General features: G+C 43.7%; 1 protein-coding gene across 3 annotated transcripts in view; it reads left to right on the top strand.

The window, feature by feature from the left end:
* FRMD4B (FERM domain containing 4B) overlaps nt 1-16,994 on the top strand; it is a 234,507-nt gene that overhangs the window by 146,479 nt on the left and 71,034 nt on the right. For all 3 annotated transcript variants that reach the window (XM_066596677.1, XM_066596678.1, XM_066596676.1), the window contains exon 6: nt 11,665-11,721. In XM_066596677.1, the coding sequence (XP_066452774.1) occupies nt 11,665-11,721 (57 nt within the window). The remainder of the gene's footprint in view (nt 1-11,664; nt 11,722-16,994) is intronic.

Raw genomic sequence — 16,994 nt, 5'->3', positions numbered from 1 at the left:
GATACTATTAGCTGCAGCAGTGTTTGCGAGAGTCTTTCTGTCTTTCTCCTCCTCCCCTCACATCTCCATAGACTTTTATTGGCATTATGAGTCATCACCCTCCTTTACTTTCCTGTTGTTATCTCTGTTATTAAGACAAACTTCACATGACAACAGGCAGTGGACAGGAAATTAGAAGGAAGGGAGACCCATAGTGGCCCGCATTTTAGTGCAATTTTTCAACACAAAAATGTTATTTTAGGTAAATAAAGTGATTTGCACTTTTGCTAGTTATCACATTGGCCGTCATGTTAACACAAGTCTAGGCTAGATAGTGGGCAATAGTAATATTCATAGTAGTCTAGAGATCCCTGCCATTCTGCCAACATCACTGTCAGTGCAGACAGGGCTGTAAGCAATTGGCACTGTCCGTACTGCAGCAACCTGGTTTGGTACTGTAGGCACAGCTCCCATTGAATTCAGCTTAATGGTGGGGATCTCAAGTGGCGCTACCTCCCCCCCCCCCCCCCCCATTGATCAACTATTAGGTCATCAATAGTAAAAAAAAAAAGATCAAATAACCCCTTTAAGATGTTAATAGTGATATCCCTTGTGGTCGAAGGTAGTTAGTAAGCAATAGTAATATCCCAACTGCTGAGACCCCCATCGATCATGAGAATGGGGGTCCTGAAAGCCCCTGAATGAATGAAGCTGTGGTCACACATGTGCAGCGCTGTTCTATTCATTTCAATGGGACTACCAGAGATAGCCCCCATTCCTGTGATCAGTGGGGGTCCCAGCGGTCAGGTAGAGGATAGCTTTATTTCATGAGACAACCCCTTTAAATGCTTTAATCGCCATCTCGTCATCATTCCAGACAGTCATTTAGTAGTTCTGTGAAGGCTGTGTGGCAACCAGTATGACTGCCACTTGCATTGTCACCCAGCTTTGGCATAGGACAAATCCGGGGCTAATAGGATTTTAGTGAATTTATTAGTGTGCTCTGCTTTTGATGAAGTTTTACACATTCACAGTGGTATGAAGTGGACCATTGCCCTCTATTCCTTTCATCAGGTGGTTAATATTGCCCAAGTCAGCCCAGGAACCAATGAAGTGTTGTGATAGACGCAACTACAATTAAATCAGTTTTCCCGCAGTCTATCAAGTTAATAAGTTCATCTTTCATTTACTAGTCAATAATGACGTTTTGCCTAATCCTCTGCTGATAGATATATCGCAGATGTCTCATTAACTACATGCTACAAGTGGATGTGATGTCATCTGTGTCCGTGCCCTCAGGGTAATTGATATAATGTAATAACTTCCATCCATTTATAGATTAGTCATCTCATATATGGAGGATGATTAGTGCTGGCACCTCACCGTCTCAGGTTTTTGCTGCCTAAAATATGGCATAAAATTGAGCGCCCCTCCAGACGCAGCCTCAGTCTTGGCCATGGGCCAGGTCTAGTATTGTATCCTCATAAGACAATATTGGCAGTACTCGTAAAGGAGTTTTGTCCCTTTTATCATACATTTACACATAACGGCAATCACTCAAAAATTGTTCAAATGAACAAATTTGAGCGATTATCGTTCAGGGTACATGCGCAAAAAAATTTGCTCACTATTCGTTCGGTGACTGAAAGTCAGAGAAAAAACGATCGCTGAATCGCTGGCTTCTCATTGAGTGTAAACGCTCCCTGCTCAGCGCTTCACATAGAAAGTGGATATTTTAGGCCCCATAGCCTATAATTGGCGCTTTATGCACCAAATTGGACATGCATTTTTTTTTCACACGCGTAATATGTGCTTGAGAGAAACATAGATGTGAGTGGCCCAACGTAAATCAGTTGATTTGTAGCACTGTATATTACGTGTGTAATACGCAGTGACAATACGCCTTTGTGAGCCCTAAAGATCCCTTCACGTGGAACGATTGTCAGATGTATAAGCACCTGACAGCCGTCTCGCAGACTATTGCTCCTGTGCTTTCATATAGGAACAATAGTTCAGTGAATGGAGGCGGAGCGCGTTGGGGTTCTCTTCTGGCCGCCGACCTCTATTCACTGTGAACAGGCAGTCGTTCTTAAGTGAATTACTGCCTGTTTACGTGGGCTAATATTTGCTTGGTTTTTGGCTCAGCTAAAAACCATTTGACTCTGATATGTGAGCAATTTCTTGGTCAGTGTCCTGTCGGCGACCATGTGCACAGAGGACGACTGTCTTCTAATTTTGCTGTTTCCAACGATTATTCAGGTGATAATCGCCTCATGTAAGGTGTTTGCGGCACTCAATAAAGCTAGGGTTGCGTTACATCACGTGGCCCTAAAAAGTTGCATAAAAGTCATGCAAGTGTTTCAGAGCTGTGATGTGGCTGTTTAAAAAAAAAAAAAAAAAAAAGTCACATCCACATGTGACTGAGGCTTCTTCCACACGAGCGCATAAAAGGCAACGGCGTTTTTATGTTTTCATGCCCGCTCCATATAAGCACCTGAAAGGGCGTTTTTCCGTGATCATGGCCAGCGGTTTCTGGTCGATTCACACAATCGTGAGCATTGTTTTTAGCAAAAAAAATACGCCGCACCCCGGAAATCCCTCGCTCTGCTGAAATCCTCGGGATGCCTTCTAATGCCTATATAGAGGCACCTGTAAGCTTTTTGCCGCGTTGGACGCTGCAAAAATGCCTCCCCCTCCCTTCTCTTTCCCTACTCCCATTGGAGTCTGTGGAACCCGCCAGCATATATTGGCCAAAACATAGTTCCAGAACTATCTTTTGGCTGAGCATATATAGGCCGGCTGCGTATATGTTCTATGTTTCATGCTTCCGGCGTATTTACGCGCCGTATATTCGCCCTTGTGAACAAATGTATTAAAAATCAATGCCTCTCATGGGCAAGTGTATACGCCCGGGCAAAAAAAACACACCATTTATGCGCTCGTGTGAAAGAAGCCTCAGGCTGCTTTCACACATTCGAGAAAATTGCCCTTGTTTTGTGTGCCATGCATTGTGCATGGGACATCAATGGGAAACCCTTCCAATCCTCTATCCCACCTGAACTCGCATGGAGGATCGGAATTTCTCCGATGTGACCGAACAGCAGAGACTAGCCAGTGACCCTCCAGTGAGCGCGGCCTCCTTTAGATTGGCGGAGATCACTGATCACACAATGATGGCATATTTGCCCAACGTACCGGTTTCACATTCTGCTCCCTCCTCCGTAAAGCTATCATCTGTTATCTCTTGCATGGAATTCCATGTTTTTATGCCAGTCACTGTCAGAGATTGGCGCAGAAGAAGGATGTCTATATAAATGATTGTTATTGTTGGAACAAAGCAAAGCATAGTCTGCAGATGGATAATGTGTCTGCCAAAATGATGCCCCCTGCAGTCAGGGCAGTGCCCTGCCTGAGGTGACGTCCTCTTCTCACTTCGTGGGTGGTGCACCCCTGCCTGCCACCTGTATTTTACATAAGACAGATGAAATACAGATGCAGTTGAAATGATTCCCTTTCTATATAAATAAGGTTTATTTGTCACATTTGTAAACTTTCAGCTGTTTGAATTGTTCTTGTTTGATTTTTTTTTCTTTGCAAATAGTTTAACACAAATAATATAACAAGCGGTTTATCCAAATTCATCACAAAGTGCCACTTTTAATGACTACTGCAGTCTCAGAATTATTTAACCCCTTCATGACAAGCGTCTTTAGTACCTAATAGAGCAGTTTTTGAGGTTATGGCCAGCTGCAAACGTGATGCATAGCCAGACAGCAGCTTCTGACAGCGTTTCTGGGCAATTTTAGCCCATTCCTCATGGGCAATGGCCTGCTGTTCACTAATATTTTTGCAACCGCCTTCTTCAAACCCCATCAGAGGTTTTCTATAGGGTTCAAGTTAAGTCAATTGTGACGGCCACTCCAAAATCTTTCAGGACTTCTTCTGGAACCAAACCTTGGTGGACTTTAAGGTTTGCTTGGGATGATGTCCTGTTGGAAGGTCCAATGACACCCAAGTTTATCCCAGTCAACAAAGCCCTCCCCAGTCCAGGTATTTGATGGGTTTTATCTCAAGTACACCTGATTTAACTAATGAAGCCCTTTATTAGCTGCATCAGGTGTGCTTGAGACAACACCTGATTTTCAAATGTGTGCTGAGACTACAGAAGTCATTAAAAGTGGCGTTTTGGGTTGGATTTCGGAAACCACTTGTTAGTAGTTTTGAGCTATTTAAATTGTTCTTCTATGTTTATTTTTTTTTGTTTGCAAGTTGCTTTAAATTTGTAAAATTGGCAAATAAACCTAATGTAGGAATTAAATAATTTTGATTGCATCTGTATATACAGTACTTCAATCTTTTATTTTTTGGACAGAACTGGGATTGGCATGAATGTTTTTACCTTTTTCCCTTCTTTAAGGCCCATTTACATGCAATGATTATCACTCAAAATTCATTCAAATGATGGCATATGAGCGATCATCGTTGCCATCGTTTACTTTTTGGCTGAACGATGATTTTATGGTGAGCTTAAAATCCATCATTCAGGCAGAGACAAGATAACAGGAACCACAGACTCTATTCTCCATGGGAGTCGGAGATTACAGTGTATCCTGCCAACGGCCTGTGCTAGAACAATTAAGCTGTGTGCAGAGCTCAGACCACATGCTGAGCTCTGCAAACAGCTCCCGGAGGCCCTTATACACACAAATGAAACTGATAAAATGTTAATGGATATTGGTGTCCATAACACTTTAAGCAAAATGACAAGTGTATAACGGTTATCATAGTAACAAAGACATTATAATGGTTGTCATGACAATGTTGACGCAATTTCTAATATGACAATTGTGATATTGTAATAGTCATCAGCATGGCTGCCATGACATTATGACATCCGATTGGTTACCATGACAGTTATGTCATCATATATGTTTCCATTATAATGGTGGAAATGAAATGGTTGTCATGACAACAATAGTTAGCTTAACTATTTTCATCCATTTTTACAGAACAGAACAGTACAGACAATATTGGGCAGCCATGACAGACAGAGTCCATTTGGCCTCCGATGTTTTTTGGGCTCGATTTTTACAAAAAGACAGAGCAGTTCAGCCATTGGGATTCCCCTTTCCTGCTCCCCGAATGGAGCAGGAAAGCGGAACCCCGAGTGTAAGTGTGAAACCACCAAGACCGTCCTTGTTACCTATAGCAACCAATCACAGGCCAGCTCTCATTTTCCAGAGCAGTTTCAGAAATGAAAGCTGAGCTCTGATTGGTTGCTATGGGAAACAAAGACAGTTTCCCTGTTGGACAGTTATGATAAATGAGGCCCACTGTGTGTGAAGCTGCCCTCTCAGTTGTGTTTTCTTGCTTTTCTGTGGACGGACAGAGGAGTATTTATAACAAATGACCTACTTTCACCAACCCCCCTGAAACCAGTATGTGTTCCTGCTTACGTATAGCTAATTCTTGATTGGTGACCGGGAGGGTTTGATAAAATTATACCTGTTTTATTTGGCTCCCGGTGCAGTTGAACACAATCATTATATACTGTGTGCTCCTTGGTGGTTGTCCAATGAAAATAATTAACGAGCCACAGCTTCATGACTATTATCAATTTTTTTTCTCATGCTCCAACACATTCACGATGTCAGGACTGGTGGAAAATGGTCATTGCAGACAGAAGAATGCAATGAAATGTAATTACAAATGTATTAAGGTGGTTTTGTAAACAGTGTTTTTTGGAAAAACAGCACTGTGTTTTTTTAAATCAAAACAAGAAGTGGATCCAGCAGGAAGTAGAAATCCATCTGCAGTGTCCTATAGGGTGACCCCGGACTCATGGCATACGCTGAGGAGTTGGGAGGGCAAGATGCTGGCTTGTTACGGTGGCACTCACTACGCTCCCTCCCGGAGGGACGCACACAGCCAAGGCCAGGGCAGCGCTGAGCCTCTTCTATACACCCACGACATGGGGATGCCCAATAAACAGTAGAACAGGCGATGAGGTTGTTACAGGTGACGCCACCGTTCCGGTATTCCCCGGCATGAACATCGGCAGGGAAATAAAGGAGCCACAGACAGTAGTGTAGTACCTCAGGTCCCCGGTCCCCAGGAACAGCCAGGGCCTGGAATAACTTTACTTGAATAAACACTCCAACAATACACGGCGAAAATAGACAGTGTTCCAAGTGCAGGTAGCGTTATAGATATATACAGATAGACTTGTAGACGGGTACCTCCACACAGCAATCCCAGACTTTAGGATGCCTGTGTGTGTGACAATTTGAGATGCGTACCTTCACCCAGCGGTCCCAGACATCAGGACGCTTGGGCATGAACAACTGAATGAAGAAGAAAGTGTACCTCTGCACTAGGCCTTATGTAGTACAGACTTAGGACTGGCTCATGCTCTCTCTCTTGGGGCTCACTTACTGATCATGCTGATCCTTGCGTTTGGGAAATCTCTCCTCCTCTTCCATCTTCAACACATGAGGGTTGAAGGTGCCCTCATGTGCCTTTGCGCTTTCTCTAACAGCTCTAGAAGATGGACTCAGATGGAAGCCTTTCCCACTCTCAAGCACTCACATTTAGGGCTAACGCCCACGGCCGTGTTTCTGCCGTGTTTCACATGGCGGAAATCCGCGGCGTTGTCCTGCAGCTATTACAGTCTATTAAACCTAATAGCTCAATGTTCACACTGCGGTGTAAAAGAAACCGCAGCATGCTCTATTTCGCGCGAGAATACATGCTGCCGGCTTCAATTGTAGTCAATAGAAGCCAGCCATCACGCTTTACTTCCACTGAATACGCTATCACGTGAATACACGTCCCCACCCACCGCCGTCCGTGTCATCCTGCACTGCCAGTGCGTCACGTGCTGTACTGTGCATGTCCGCCGGCCAGCCAGGCGGGACACATACAGTGGATCCGGAGTGCTGAGTATGTGGGCAGAGGGCCTATACCTTCACTCATACCACGTGACAGGATAAAATTGTTACATTCACAGACAGTCAGCTCACACTTTGCAGACGTTAACATCTCACTTGCTCCAGCTGTGCAATACACATAACAGAATGACAAGACAGTTTTGCACAGAGCATTGAGACAATACATTACATATATGACATTATGGAGGGGGCCAGAAAAGCATGTACTGGGCCACTAAACATCCTTTTTTATTTCCTGTTCCTTTTGAATCTACAACTCGCTTTCGGTAAAAAAAAAAATGTATGGAAAATTGCAATCGTGTTTCTTCCAAAAAATGCTGCATGGGAAACAGTCGACTCAATCCAGCATAACGTCACCTTCACACGGACCAGACATGCTGCGGAATTTCTGCTGGCTGAATCGCTGCGGATCTTCCGCATCATTTACAGTACCAGCCATGTGGAGGGGATTTAAAAAGTCTGCTTCAGGCTGCGTTCACATGTCACGTTTTTTGTTGTGGTTTTAAACTGCAATTAGAAACCCCTTGACGTTTAGGAGAAGAAAAACTATTCTAAAAAAAAAATTCAATTACAAGCGCAGCTCCCATTGATTTGAATGAGAGCTACACTTGCAATTACGAGCACCAACTGCTACACAGGGGACAGAGCAGCGCTTCCGCTCTGACCCCGAAGTATCCGCTTCCTGGATAACCCCTTTAAATCCCTTCTGGTTAAATTTGCTTGATGGTAATGTTAGAACAGAAGAGGCTTTATTGGAATTCTTTCAGTATAACGTAGGCTCCTCCTCGGTGTCTATAGTGTGGGATGCTATGGGGGTATTTATACGGGGTCATTATATACAGAGGATTAGTTTACATAAGTCTAATTCTCGGGATGGTATTAGGGCCCTTCAGCAGTGAGCTTTGGATGAAGATCAAGAGTATATATACTCTCCCACTAATCAGGCAGGAATTAATTGGAAAGAGGCACAGTCGCAACCTGCAGATCATCTGAGAGGTATTGCAAAAAGTAGATGTCTTATTATCAAGTGGAAGATTTTTGAGGAACCGGAAGCAGGGGGTCACTTTTTGGCCTCTATAATTAAGGCACAGGAATAGAGATGAGCAAACGTACTCGGTAAGGGCGATTTCGCAATCGAGCACCGCGATTTTCGAGTACTTCACTACTCGGGTGAAAAGTACTCGGGTGCGCCGGGGGGCAGGGGGAGGCGCGGCGGAGCGGGGGGTAGCAGTGGGGAATAGGGGGGAGCCCTCTCTCTCTCCCTCTCCTCCCCACTCCCCTCTGCAACCCCCGCTCACCCCCGGCGCACCCGAGTACTTTTCACCCGAGTAGTGAAGTACTCGAAAATCGCGGTGCTCGATTACGAAATCGCCCTTACCGAGTACGTTCGCTCATCTCTACACAGGAATCATCATCTTATGTGGCCACATTAAGAAGGCTGATAATTCTCTGGTCATTAAGGAGACATTTTTCCTCTTTTTTTGTATTAAATTTGTGTGCCTCTAAGTTAAATGGGAAGATCTTTATGAATATTTAACTCGAGTGCAACTAACAGTTTTGCCTGATGATCAAAGAGAACTGTTCGAGGCTTCTCTGACGTTGAATGAAGTTAAGGATGCAGTAGCAATGCTCCCTAATGAAAAGTCGCCTGGGTTTGATGACCTTCCAAACAAATTTTTTAAATGCTATCAAGATATGCTGTAACCATATATACCAACAGTTTTCAATGAATCACCACATGTAGGTATGCTTCCACCACCAGTGAGAGATGTTATAGTTGTCTTAATTCCTAAACCGGGAAAAGATGTCTCTCTTCCTGATTCCTGTGGTCCAATATCTCTGTTGACCACTGATGTTAAAATCTTGGCGAAGGTACTAGCTAACATTACTTTTGGTTATGGCTTATTTAACACATGAGCATCAGTCCGGCTTTATGACGAACCAATCAACCGCTATAAACTTAAGGAGGGTATATTTGAATACCAAAGCGGACCATTGAGTCAGTGGGGGCAGGACTGTTTTTTTACTGTGTCGAATGGAATTATTTGTGGGCTGTTCTTCATAGGATGGACTTTGGTGAGAAGTTTTTGGCATGAGTTAAACTGCTTTATTTGAAGCTAGGGGCAAATGTGAGGGTAAATGGTCAGATTTCTGGATGAATGGTGTTAAAGAGGGGAACAAGACAGAGGTGTCCCATGCCCCCTCTTCTATTTGTCTTGGCAACCGAGCCCCTGGCTGGTTTGATAAGTCAATCGCCTTATACTGTATAGTTGAATTGCATCATCGAAAATTGAGGAACGTGTTTTATGGTATGCAGATGATCGATTGTTGTATAAGGGGTATATGAGTACATCTCTGGGTCCTACTATGTCTATTATTGATATATTTGGTATTGGGTCTTACTATTAATTGGGGGAAATGTTTAATTCTTCCCTTAGATCCTTTGCCGGTGGATTTATAAATGAAACGCAAGTGTGAAGATATTCAAATATTTGGGAGTTGTGGTATATTCTAAGCCCCAAGACTTTATGTCTGCCAATTGGCTTCCATTGATACGGAAGTTTGAAGATGAGGTCAAGGGGAAATCTTATTAAAATGGTTCTAATGCCACAACTCCTTTATATACTTCAGAACTCAACGGTTTGGATTCCATCACTATATTTGTTAGAGTTCATATAATATTTAAGATTTTATTATGAAATAAGAAATCTGATAGAATTAAATTGGAACTTGAATAGGATAAACAGTCTGTAGGGTTAGTCGTTCCAAATGGTTGGATATATTTTTTTGTGTCTTAATTGCAACAGTTGCGCAGAGGTGGGAAGAAAAGATTGCGTGGAGTTGAATGGCAGAATGGTTTCTAAAATTACATAAGGTTGTAGCCCCCTATAACAGTATGTGAGAGAGGGATGAAAAGAGGAAAAAAAAGACTATATTCGACGAACACTTTAATGGTTATGGAAAAAAATGTAAGCAGCTTTTACAACTAGCTGCATTTACTATATGGAGGAACCTTAAATTGAGTTTTTTAGGTTGGAGAGATTTTCACCATGGGAGAACAGAGGGATAATATTTTTGGAACAGGTACATTCTAGGGGTCTGTTTAATAGCTTTGAACAATTTAGAGAGCTTTATAATGTCCATAGCTACTTTTTCTAGTGCCTTCAACTGCAACATGCGTGTGCTGCTCTGGCCCGGTCAGTATTGTGCTTACTGTCCAACACCCTTTGGTGAATTTTCTTGGGTGTTCTGGAGCTACGAAGGGTGTAATATCCTAATTATGTAGACAGGTGTTTTCCTATTATTTACCACAATCCCCAATAAAGAAAACCAATACCTGTGTTTTTTAGATTTAATTGTGGTTGAAAACCGCAACAAAAATGCCACGCGTCAACAAAACCTCACATGGTGTGGAAAATTTCTGCAACAAATCTGCTAAATTTTTGTAAGAAACGATGTAATCTAAATCCACGTGTCTATTCATGCTGCAGATTTCAACCCTTGAGATAAATGGGTTAAATTTGGGGATTAGGTGATATGGCGCTGGGTGTTTAAGCTTCTACGTAAAAGTGACTCTAGCCTGCTCCCTAACGATAGGACTGATTATAATTACAACATGCTGCATGTAAAGGTTCATTTACACGCAAAGACAATCTTTCAAACAATTGAAAGATTGACGGTTCTAGCGATTGTTTTGCATAAAGTACTAATGGGCACTCATGCCCATTAGTACTTTATCGGTTTCATTTACATGTAAATTAGCCTCCAGCAGCTGTTTGCAAATCCCAGCATGTGGTCTGGACTTTGCACTCAGCTGCATTGTCTTCGTATGGGCTGCTGCAGGCTGTAAGCTGCTCCCGTGGAGAACACAGTGTGCGGTCCCTGCTATCTTTCTCTGGCTGTACAATGGATTTTATGCTCACCTAAAAATCATTCTTCAGCCGAAGAGTGAAAGATGGAAGCATTTACACGCAATGATTGTCGCTTAAAAGCCATTGTTTGAACTAATTTTGAGTGATAATCGTTGTGTGAAAATGGGGCTTTAGTTTTCTTACTTGGGCAATACAGTTGAGGAGAGATTTGGCCAAACTGGTGCAAAAACAAAAGGCAGCAGTTGCAGGTGCAGTCTGATAGCCACAGGCAACTGCTACCCTTTTCTTGTGCACCAGTTGTGTTAAATCTCACCCATTGACATTCACTCCACCTTTCTATTGTCTGCCAACTTCGGGTTAAAACTTTCATCGCAGCAATGACAGAAAAAAAGTTATTTCATCCAGCAGTGGATATGAACATTTTCTGCATGAGATCCCTAGGGCAGAACAACAAGAGGCGGCTTTGTGTCGTCCTGCACTTGTCTGTGTGTATAATGCTAAACTTTCAAGTGGAACCTTATCTGTGGGCATCAGGTAGTACCATCCATTCGCAGCGGGTAAAATTGGGCACCTTGAATGCTGAAAATTATACCCAGCCATTGCGGGGCTCCTTTAAATGCACTTGCAAAGACTTTCCATGCAGCTACAATAGCATCTTGCGCCTCCGTACAAACTTTGCATCCAAACTTTGCAGACAAGATAAAGTGCAAAGTAGCTCACACCTATTTAAGTAATCAAATCCTCTGAGGACTGGCCTCCCCTGCGCTGTGGAATGGTACAGTCTGTTGTTGTAGCAGAGCCAGAGGCGCATGAACTTTAGGGATTACCCACTGCCTGTGCTGACTCTCTTCTTGTGTTAACAGGGGCAGATCGAAGTGGACAGTGAAACCGTCTTTAAATTGGCTGCGCTCATTCTGCAGGTAAGGATGCATGCACTCAAAAGTTTGACGGAACCAAAGCGACGTGATCACTTTTTGCAGAGAGACTGGCATAACTTGAGGTTAAAGCTTTTACTGCCAACCCGTGCACTTTATTCTGCAGCACTGCTTCACGTTGCACAGGTGCAGCACATCGATGCAAGTTGGGCTGTCGGTGCGTAAAGTAACGGACAAACGTGCCTTCCCTAGGGGAGTTGGTTCAGTTACGGAGGCATGTGAAACTATGGCGCAGCGTAAAGTTTGCCTTTGTAGGCTATGGTAATGCGTTGACATTGAATGACAGTGTCACCAACCATAGGTCGGCCACAGTACAGGCACTTATGGTGGGTGACGTTGCGGCTTTGCTGGCCCTTTAACCGTAGAGCCAACCAGTGATCCATGGAGCAGGAGGGCGATGGCGGTAGTAGTAGTTTAAATAATAAATGACAGATCATCTATTGTTTGCCCTATGAACACAATGAAAATAGTGTAGTAATGTTACACTCTCCATGGTCACTGTGGGTGTGACAGCGGTGCAGAACTGCAAGTGCCAGCAACTTTTAGCTCCCAAGATATGGTGGATTTTTGCAGCAAAGCTGTGGCTTGAAGGCAATGGAAAGTCCATGGTCTCCTGTACAAAGTTAGGGCTTATTCACAGAGGCGAGAATCTTCCGCATTTCGAGATGCACAATACTCGCACGAATATAAACTCCATTCTTCCGAATAGACTTATTCACCTGAGCGTTTTATTTTCTCTTCGCGCAGCAGTGCGGCGAGGATAAAAGTCGCAGCATGTTCTATCTTTTGTTTTCAATGGGACCTGAAAAGACCTCACAAGCTTCGCGTTGTGAATGCGAGCATGATGGGGGTTTTTCCCCTCTGAAATCAATGGAAAACACTTGCGATCCTCTGACGTGCGTGATATTTCGCGAAAGTGATGCAAGGTATTTTTGAATTAAAAACCCCTCGCAATGGCGTGAAAAACGCACATTGGCAAGCGCGATATTGGGCCGAGTTTCCCGTACCAATATCGCTTTTTTTAGGCCGGGCTCATTTGTCTTGTGGATTCAGCGATCATCGTAAAATGCGGGCATTGAAAGGAATGCATTTTTGATTTTTCGTTCGCACTTACGGATAGGAATTGCGTTTTCCGCAAGCAGAAGAAAAATCGCAGCATGCTCTATTTTGTCGTGGAATCCCCAGAGACGGCCTCCATTGATGTCGATAGAGGCTGTCCGATCCGTGTCATTGTTAAACGATGGGACATACAAGTAAACGAAAAAAAAATCTGTACTGCACATGACCGATGACGAGCCTCCGTGGTCCTCTACAATACAGTTATAGGAGGTACACAGGGTCACCGGCCTTCTGCATGCGGTATCCGACCCACCCGTGTGAGCCCAGCCTTACTCAAAGACTCCGCACCACAAGTGCTGCTGCACAGTGCCGGATTATGGAGATAACCATATTGCATCTCTGTACAACTCCAGCATGAGCCGTATATGTCTAGTATTTTACATGTCACTTTAATGCAGCTGAGCTGCAATACCAGACATAACCTATAGAGAAGAGGGGTGCTATTTCTAGAAGAAAACATTCATGTTTTCCTAATCTTGTGCAAACCATTGAAATATCTTAAAAGTTCCATTATTCCTTTGTTGTATCTGTTTCTTTAGAAAGACAAACAATATGCAATATGGTCCCCACTCCAGCACCCGTAGAGGTTATAGCGGAAATATTCTCCTCGCTCTCACTTTACTTCATAGCTGGGCAGATTCACCATCTCAAGCGAGCTGTCTGGCCACCTTTTTAAAGATAAGATTTAAAGATAAGTGTATGATCGGTGGGGGTACGACCACCAGGACCCCCACTGATTACAAGAAGGTACGAAATGAGCAGCAACCAAGTATACGTGCTGCCACCTCACTCATCTTTATGGGACTGCCGAAGACATGCGGAGTAAAGCGATCGGCAGGCTTTGGCACTCTTTGATAACTGCTTTAGTCATAAAGGGGGACACAGGAACCCCATTCTCGTGGCTGGAGGGAGTCCCAATGTTCGGAACCCACCAATCATACACTTATCCCTTTTCCTGTGGATGGGTGATAACTTTAAAGCCTGAGAGAACCCCTTTAAGAACACTCTCAAACAGGTTTTTTTTCCTTAAAGAGTAACTGCACTTAAAAAAAAAAACTTTTGAGGTATCCGAGTGACATATCAAAAATATTGATCAATGGGGGTCCAATTGCTGCTGTGACCCCTGAAATGAGGGATCTGCAGCACTCACCCTAGTGCTGTGCCCCTGCGGCTGTCATTATTTCAGCAATCAGCGGGAGTCTCGCCATCCGGATCTCACTGATCAGATCATTTGAAATGTTGCTCTGACATGTCAAAAGTTTGTTAAATGTGCAGTTACTCTTTAAATGCCAGTTTTAGATAAACATAGTACAGACATGTTACGGATGACTTTGCTCCATATGTCATCAGTATTTCATCATTTGTTTGATCTGCATTTGCTGTCATTGGTTCTATTTTCCGTAGGGATGCGTATTTACCTGATAGAAACTAATACCAATTAATACAAATAAAGAGGCAAAAAACAGACAAAAATAGGCCATGCTGTAATTTTAGAGTATAGCTGGGAAAAATATGCCAGGGTAAATAGATACAAAGATTCACATTAGCTCCCTATTACGGTCCACAGAACATGGGTCAAATACGGAGTTAAAATACACTTGTCTGAGCCCGGCCTCAGGGTACTTTCACACTGGGCGACTGTCAGGCTTGACAGCCCTCCCAACGACTATTGCTCCATTGCTGCCACACCAGCGATGGTCATTCAGTGAATGGAGGTGGACTGCGCCAGAGATCTCTTCCAGCTGTCCGCCTCCATTCACAGTGAACAGGCAGTTGTTCATAGATCAATGACTGCCTGTTTACACTGAGCGAGAAGTTGCTTATTAGTCTTTTCATTTCAATGAGCTGAAACAAAGCAACTAGTGACTAATGAGTGATTTCTTGCTCAATGCCTTCTCAGGTCCCTCTTTTACAAGGGATGACGTTCGGTCAAAATTGCTTGTTTAAGCATATTGTTTTTTTGGGGGGGGGTTTTCAGCTGATAGTCGGCCCGTGTAAAAGAAGCTTACTAAGGCATATGCTCAATACACAGTGAATTCCACATCTGATCCTATTTTTTTTTCTTCCAACCAAATCTAAGTACAACCACAAGATAACGATGAGTTTATTGGTATTTGCATGTTCAGACACAATGATGGTATTCCACCTTCCTTTGAGATAACATCCCATTTAGTTCACGTCCTACTGAGTGTTGGAAGGACGATAAGATCCTCTTCCTGCCCAGATAGGTCTTGAGATATATTTTCCATTCCTGACTTTTTAAAATTTATATAAAGGTTTACAAAAAAGTTTTCTTTTCATCCTACCGTATATCCGTCCTTGGCCAGGACTTGTCCACAATACATGGAGCTGATGAAACATTCATAGGGTATATTAATATTGTATGACCTGACGTAATGGTCAGAGCCACCGCCGGATGGCAAATGATAGTAAATTTCCTGACGTGATCAAAATAACCTTGCTCCTAGTAGAATAGTAGCTTTTTATCGGCATACCCATAAATTAAACCTTGTGCATCTAAGCAATTCACACCTGTCCTCGGCATAGATGAACATGGGCGGATTTTGGGGCATATTGATTCCCGACCTATAAGCCAGATCAGAGATCCTTTATCAGTGGGTTTAGCCTGGTTCAAGCTGTCCGTGAAATTATACCCTCTTACTTATGACCTATAGGCCTTTTTACCTAGCTCACTAACGGGCTTTAAACCTACCTACACATCTTTTTAAGGCGGAGGCTTGGCTGAATACTGACAGCAAGGTGCCTGCTCTAACAGCTAGTAGTGGAGAAATTTCAGATCCTGTTAGCTTAACGCATTACATGCCACAATCAATAGCAATTGCAGCTTGGAAGCAGATGAGAGGGGAGGGGGGCTTCTTCTGTCACCCATCGGTACCCCCCAGTACGATTGCAAGGTACCAATTGGTTCCCATGGCAGCCATAAGCCAGACAAAAGCCTCCATGTCTGCCATGTAACTTAGCCTATAAGACCCCACCGCTGGCAGGGTGTAATAAGCTGCTGTCCTTGGCAAATGCACTACATAAGTAATGCAGTGTACTATCCTAGAGATCGATTGATCACATCTTTAAGTCCCCTTTAGGGACTAAAATGTAGCGTCAAGAATAGTTCGATAAAGTTTAATTTAAAGAAAAAATTCTGTTTAAAAAAAACGCACATTTCCCCTCAAAAGTCCTTTTTAAATGGATAAAATGCCCCAAAAATGTTTAAAAAAATGCAGTAAAAAGCAATCCAAAAGTCACTCATCTTAAGGGCGCATTAAGACGACCGTATATCGGCCGGGTATTCACGCTGGCCGATATACGGCGTCCCTCTCTGCAAGGGGAGGAGGCTGGAAGAGCCGGGAGCAGTGAACTGAGCTCCCGCCCCGTCTCCACCCCTCGGGACTATTTGCAATGGGAGGGGGCTGGATGGGGCGGAGCTAAGTCATAGAACTTGGCTCTGCCCCCGATCCGCCTTCTCTCATTGCAAATAGTGGAGAGGGGGCGGGAGCTCAATGCACTGCTCCCGGCTCTTCCAGCCTTTCCCCCCTGCAGAGAGGGACGCCGTATATCGGCCAGCATGAATACCCGGCCGATATATGGGCATCTGAATAAGCCCATTTAGACACAACGATTATCACTCAAAATTCGCTTAAGAGCCATCTTTTGAGCGATAATCGTTGTGTCTAGCTGCACTGACATTGTGCAGTTTTCGTTAAGCAGTCGCTCATCGTTGTCTTTCAGCATGCTGAAAGACAACGATGAGCCTTATCAGGGATTCACAGCGGGATACAAGTGATACTATTGTTTCAGCTGTATCCCGCTCCCTGATGACAGGCTGGGTATGAAGAACAGAGCGGTCCAGCTCTGTTCTCCATACCCGACACGAATGCGGAATACAAGCGGGAGCAGCCTTTAAATGGCCCTCCAAAAATGCTAGCTGGGGCAATAAAAAAAAGTAAGGCTCACTTGGCCTCTCTTCTATATAACCAGTTTATCTGTCTCCTGACTATAGTAGTCATGTTACTTGTAGTTGAACAAGTGGCCAGGTGCCTTGCCCGCTGGGAGTTGTAGTTCCTTGGTAATTGAAATGTCACAGGTTGTAATTGCATGTCAGCGAGTTTTATCCAGCTGAGACC

Source organism: Eleutherodactylus coqui, chromosome 3 (assembly GCF_035609145.1).
Source record: "Eleutherodactylus coqui strain aEleCoq1 chromosome 3, aEleCoq1.hap1, whole genome shotgun sequence".
NCBI lineage: Eukaryota > Metazoa > Chordata > Amphibia > Anura > Eleutherodactylidae > Eleutherodactylus > Eleutherodactylus coqui.
The sequence above is the reverse complement of the archived record's forward strand: the minus strand, read 5'-3'. Positions and strand labels throughout refer to the sequence as shown.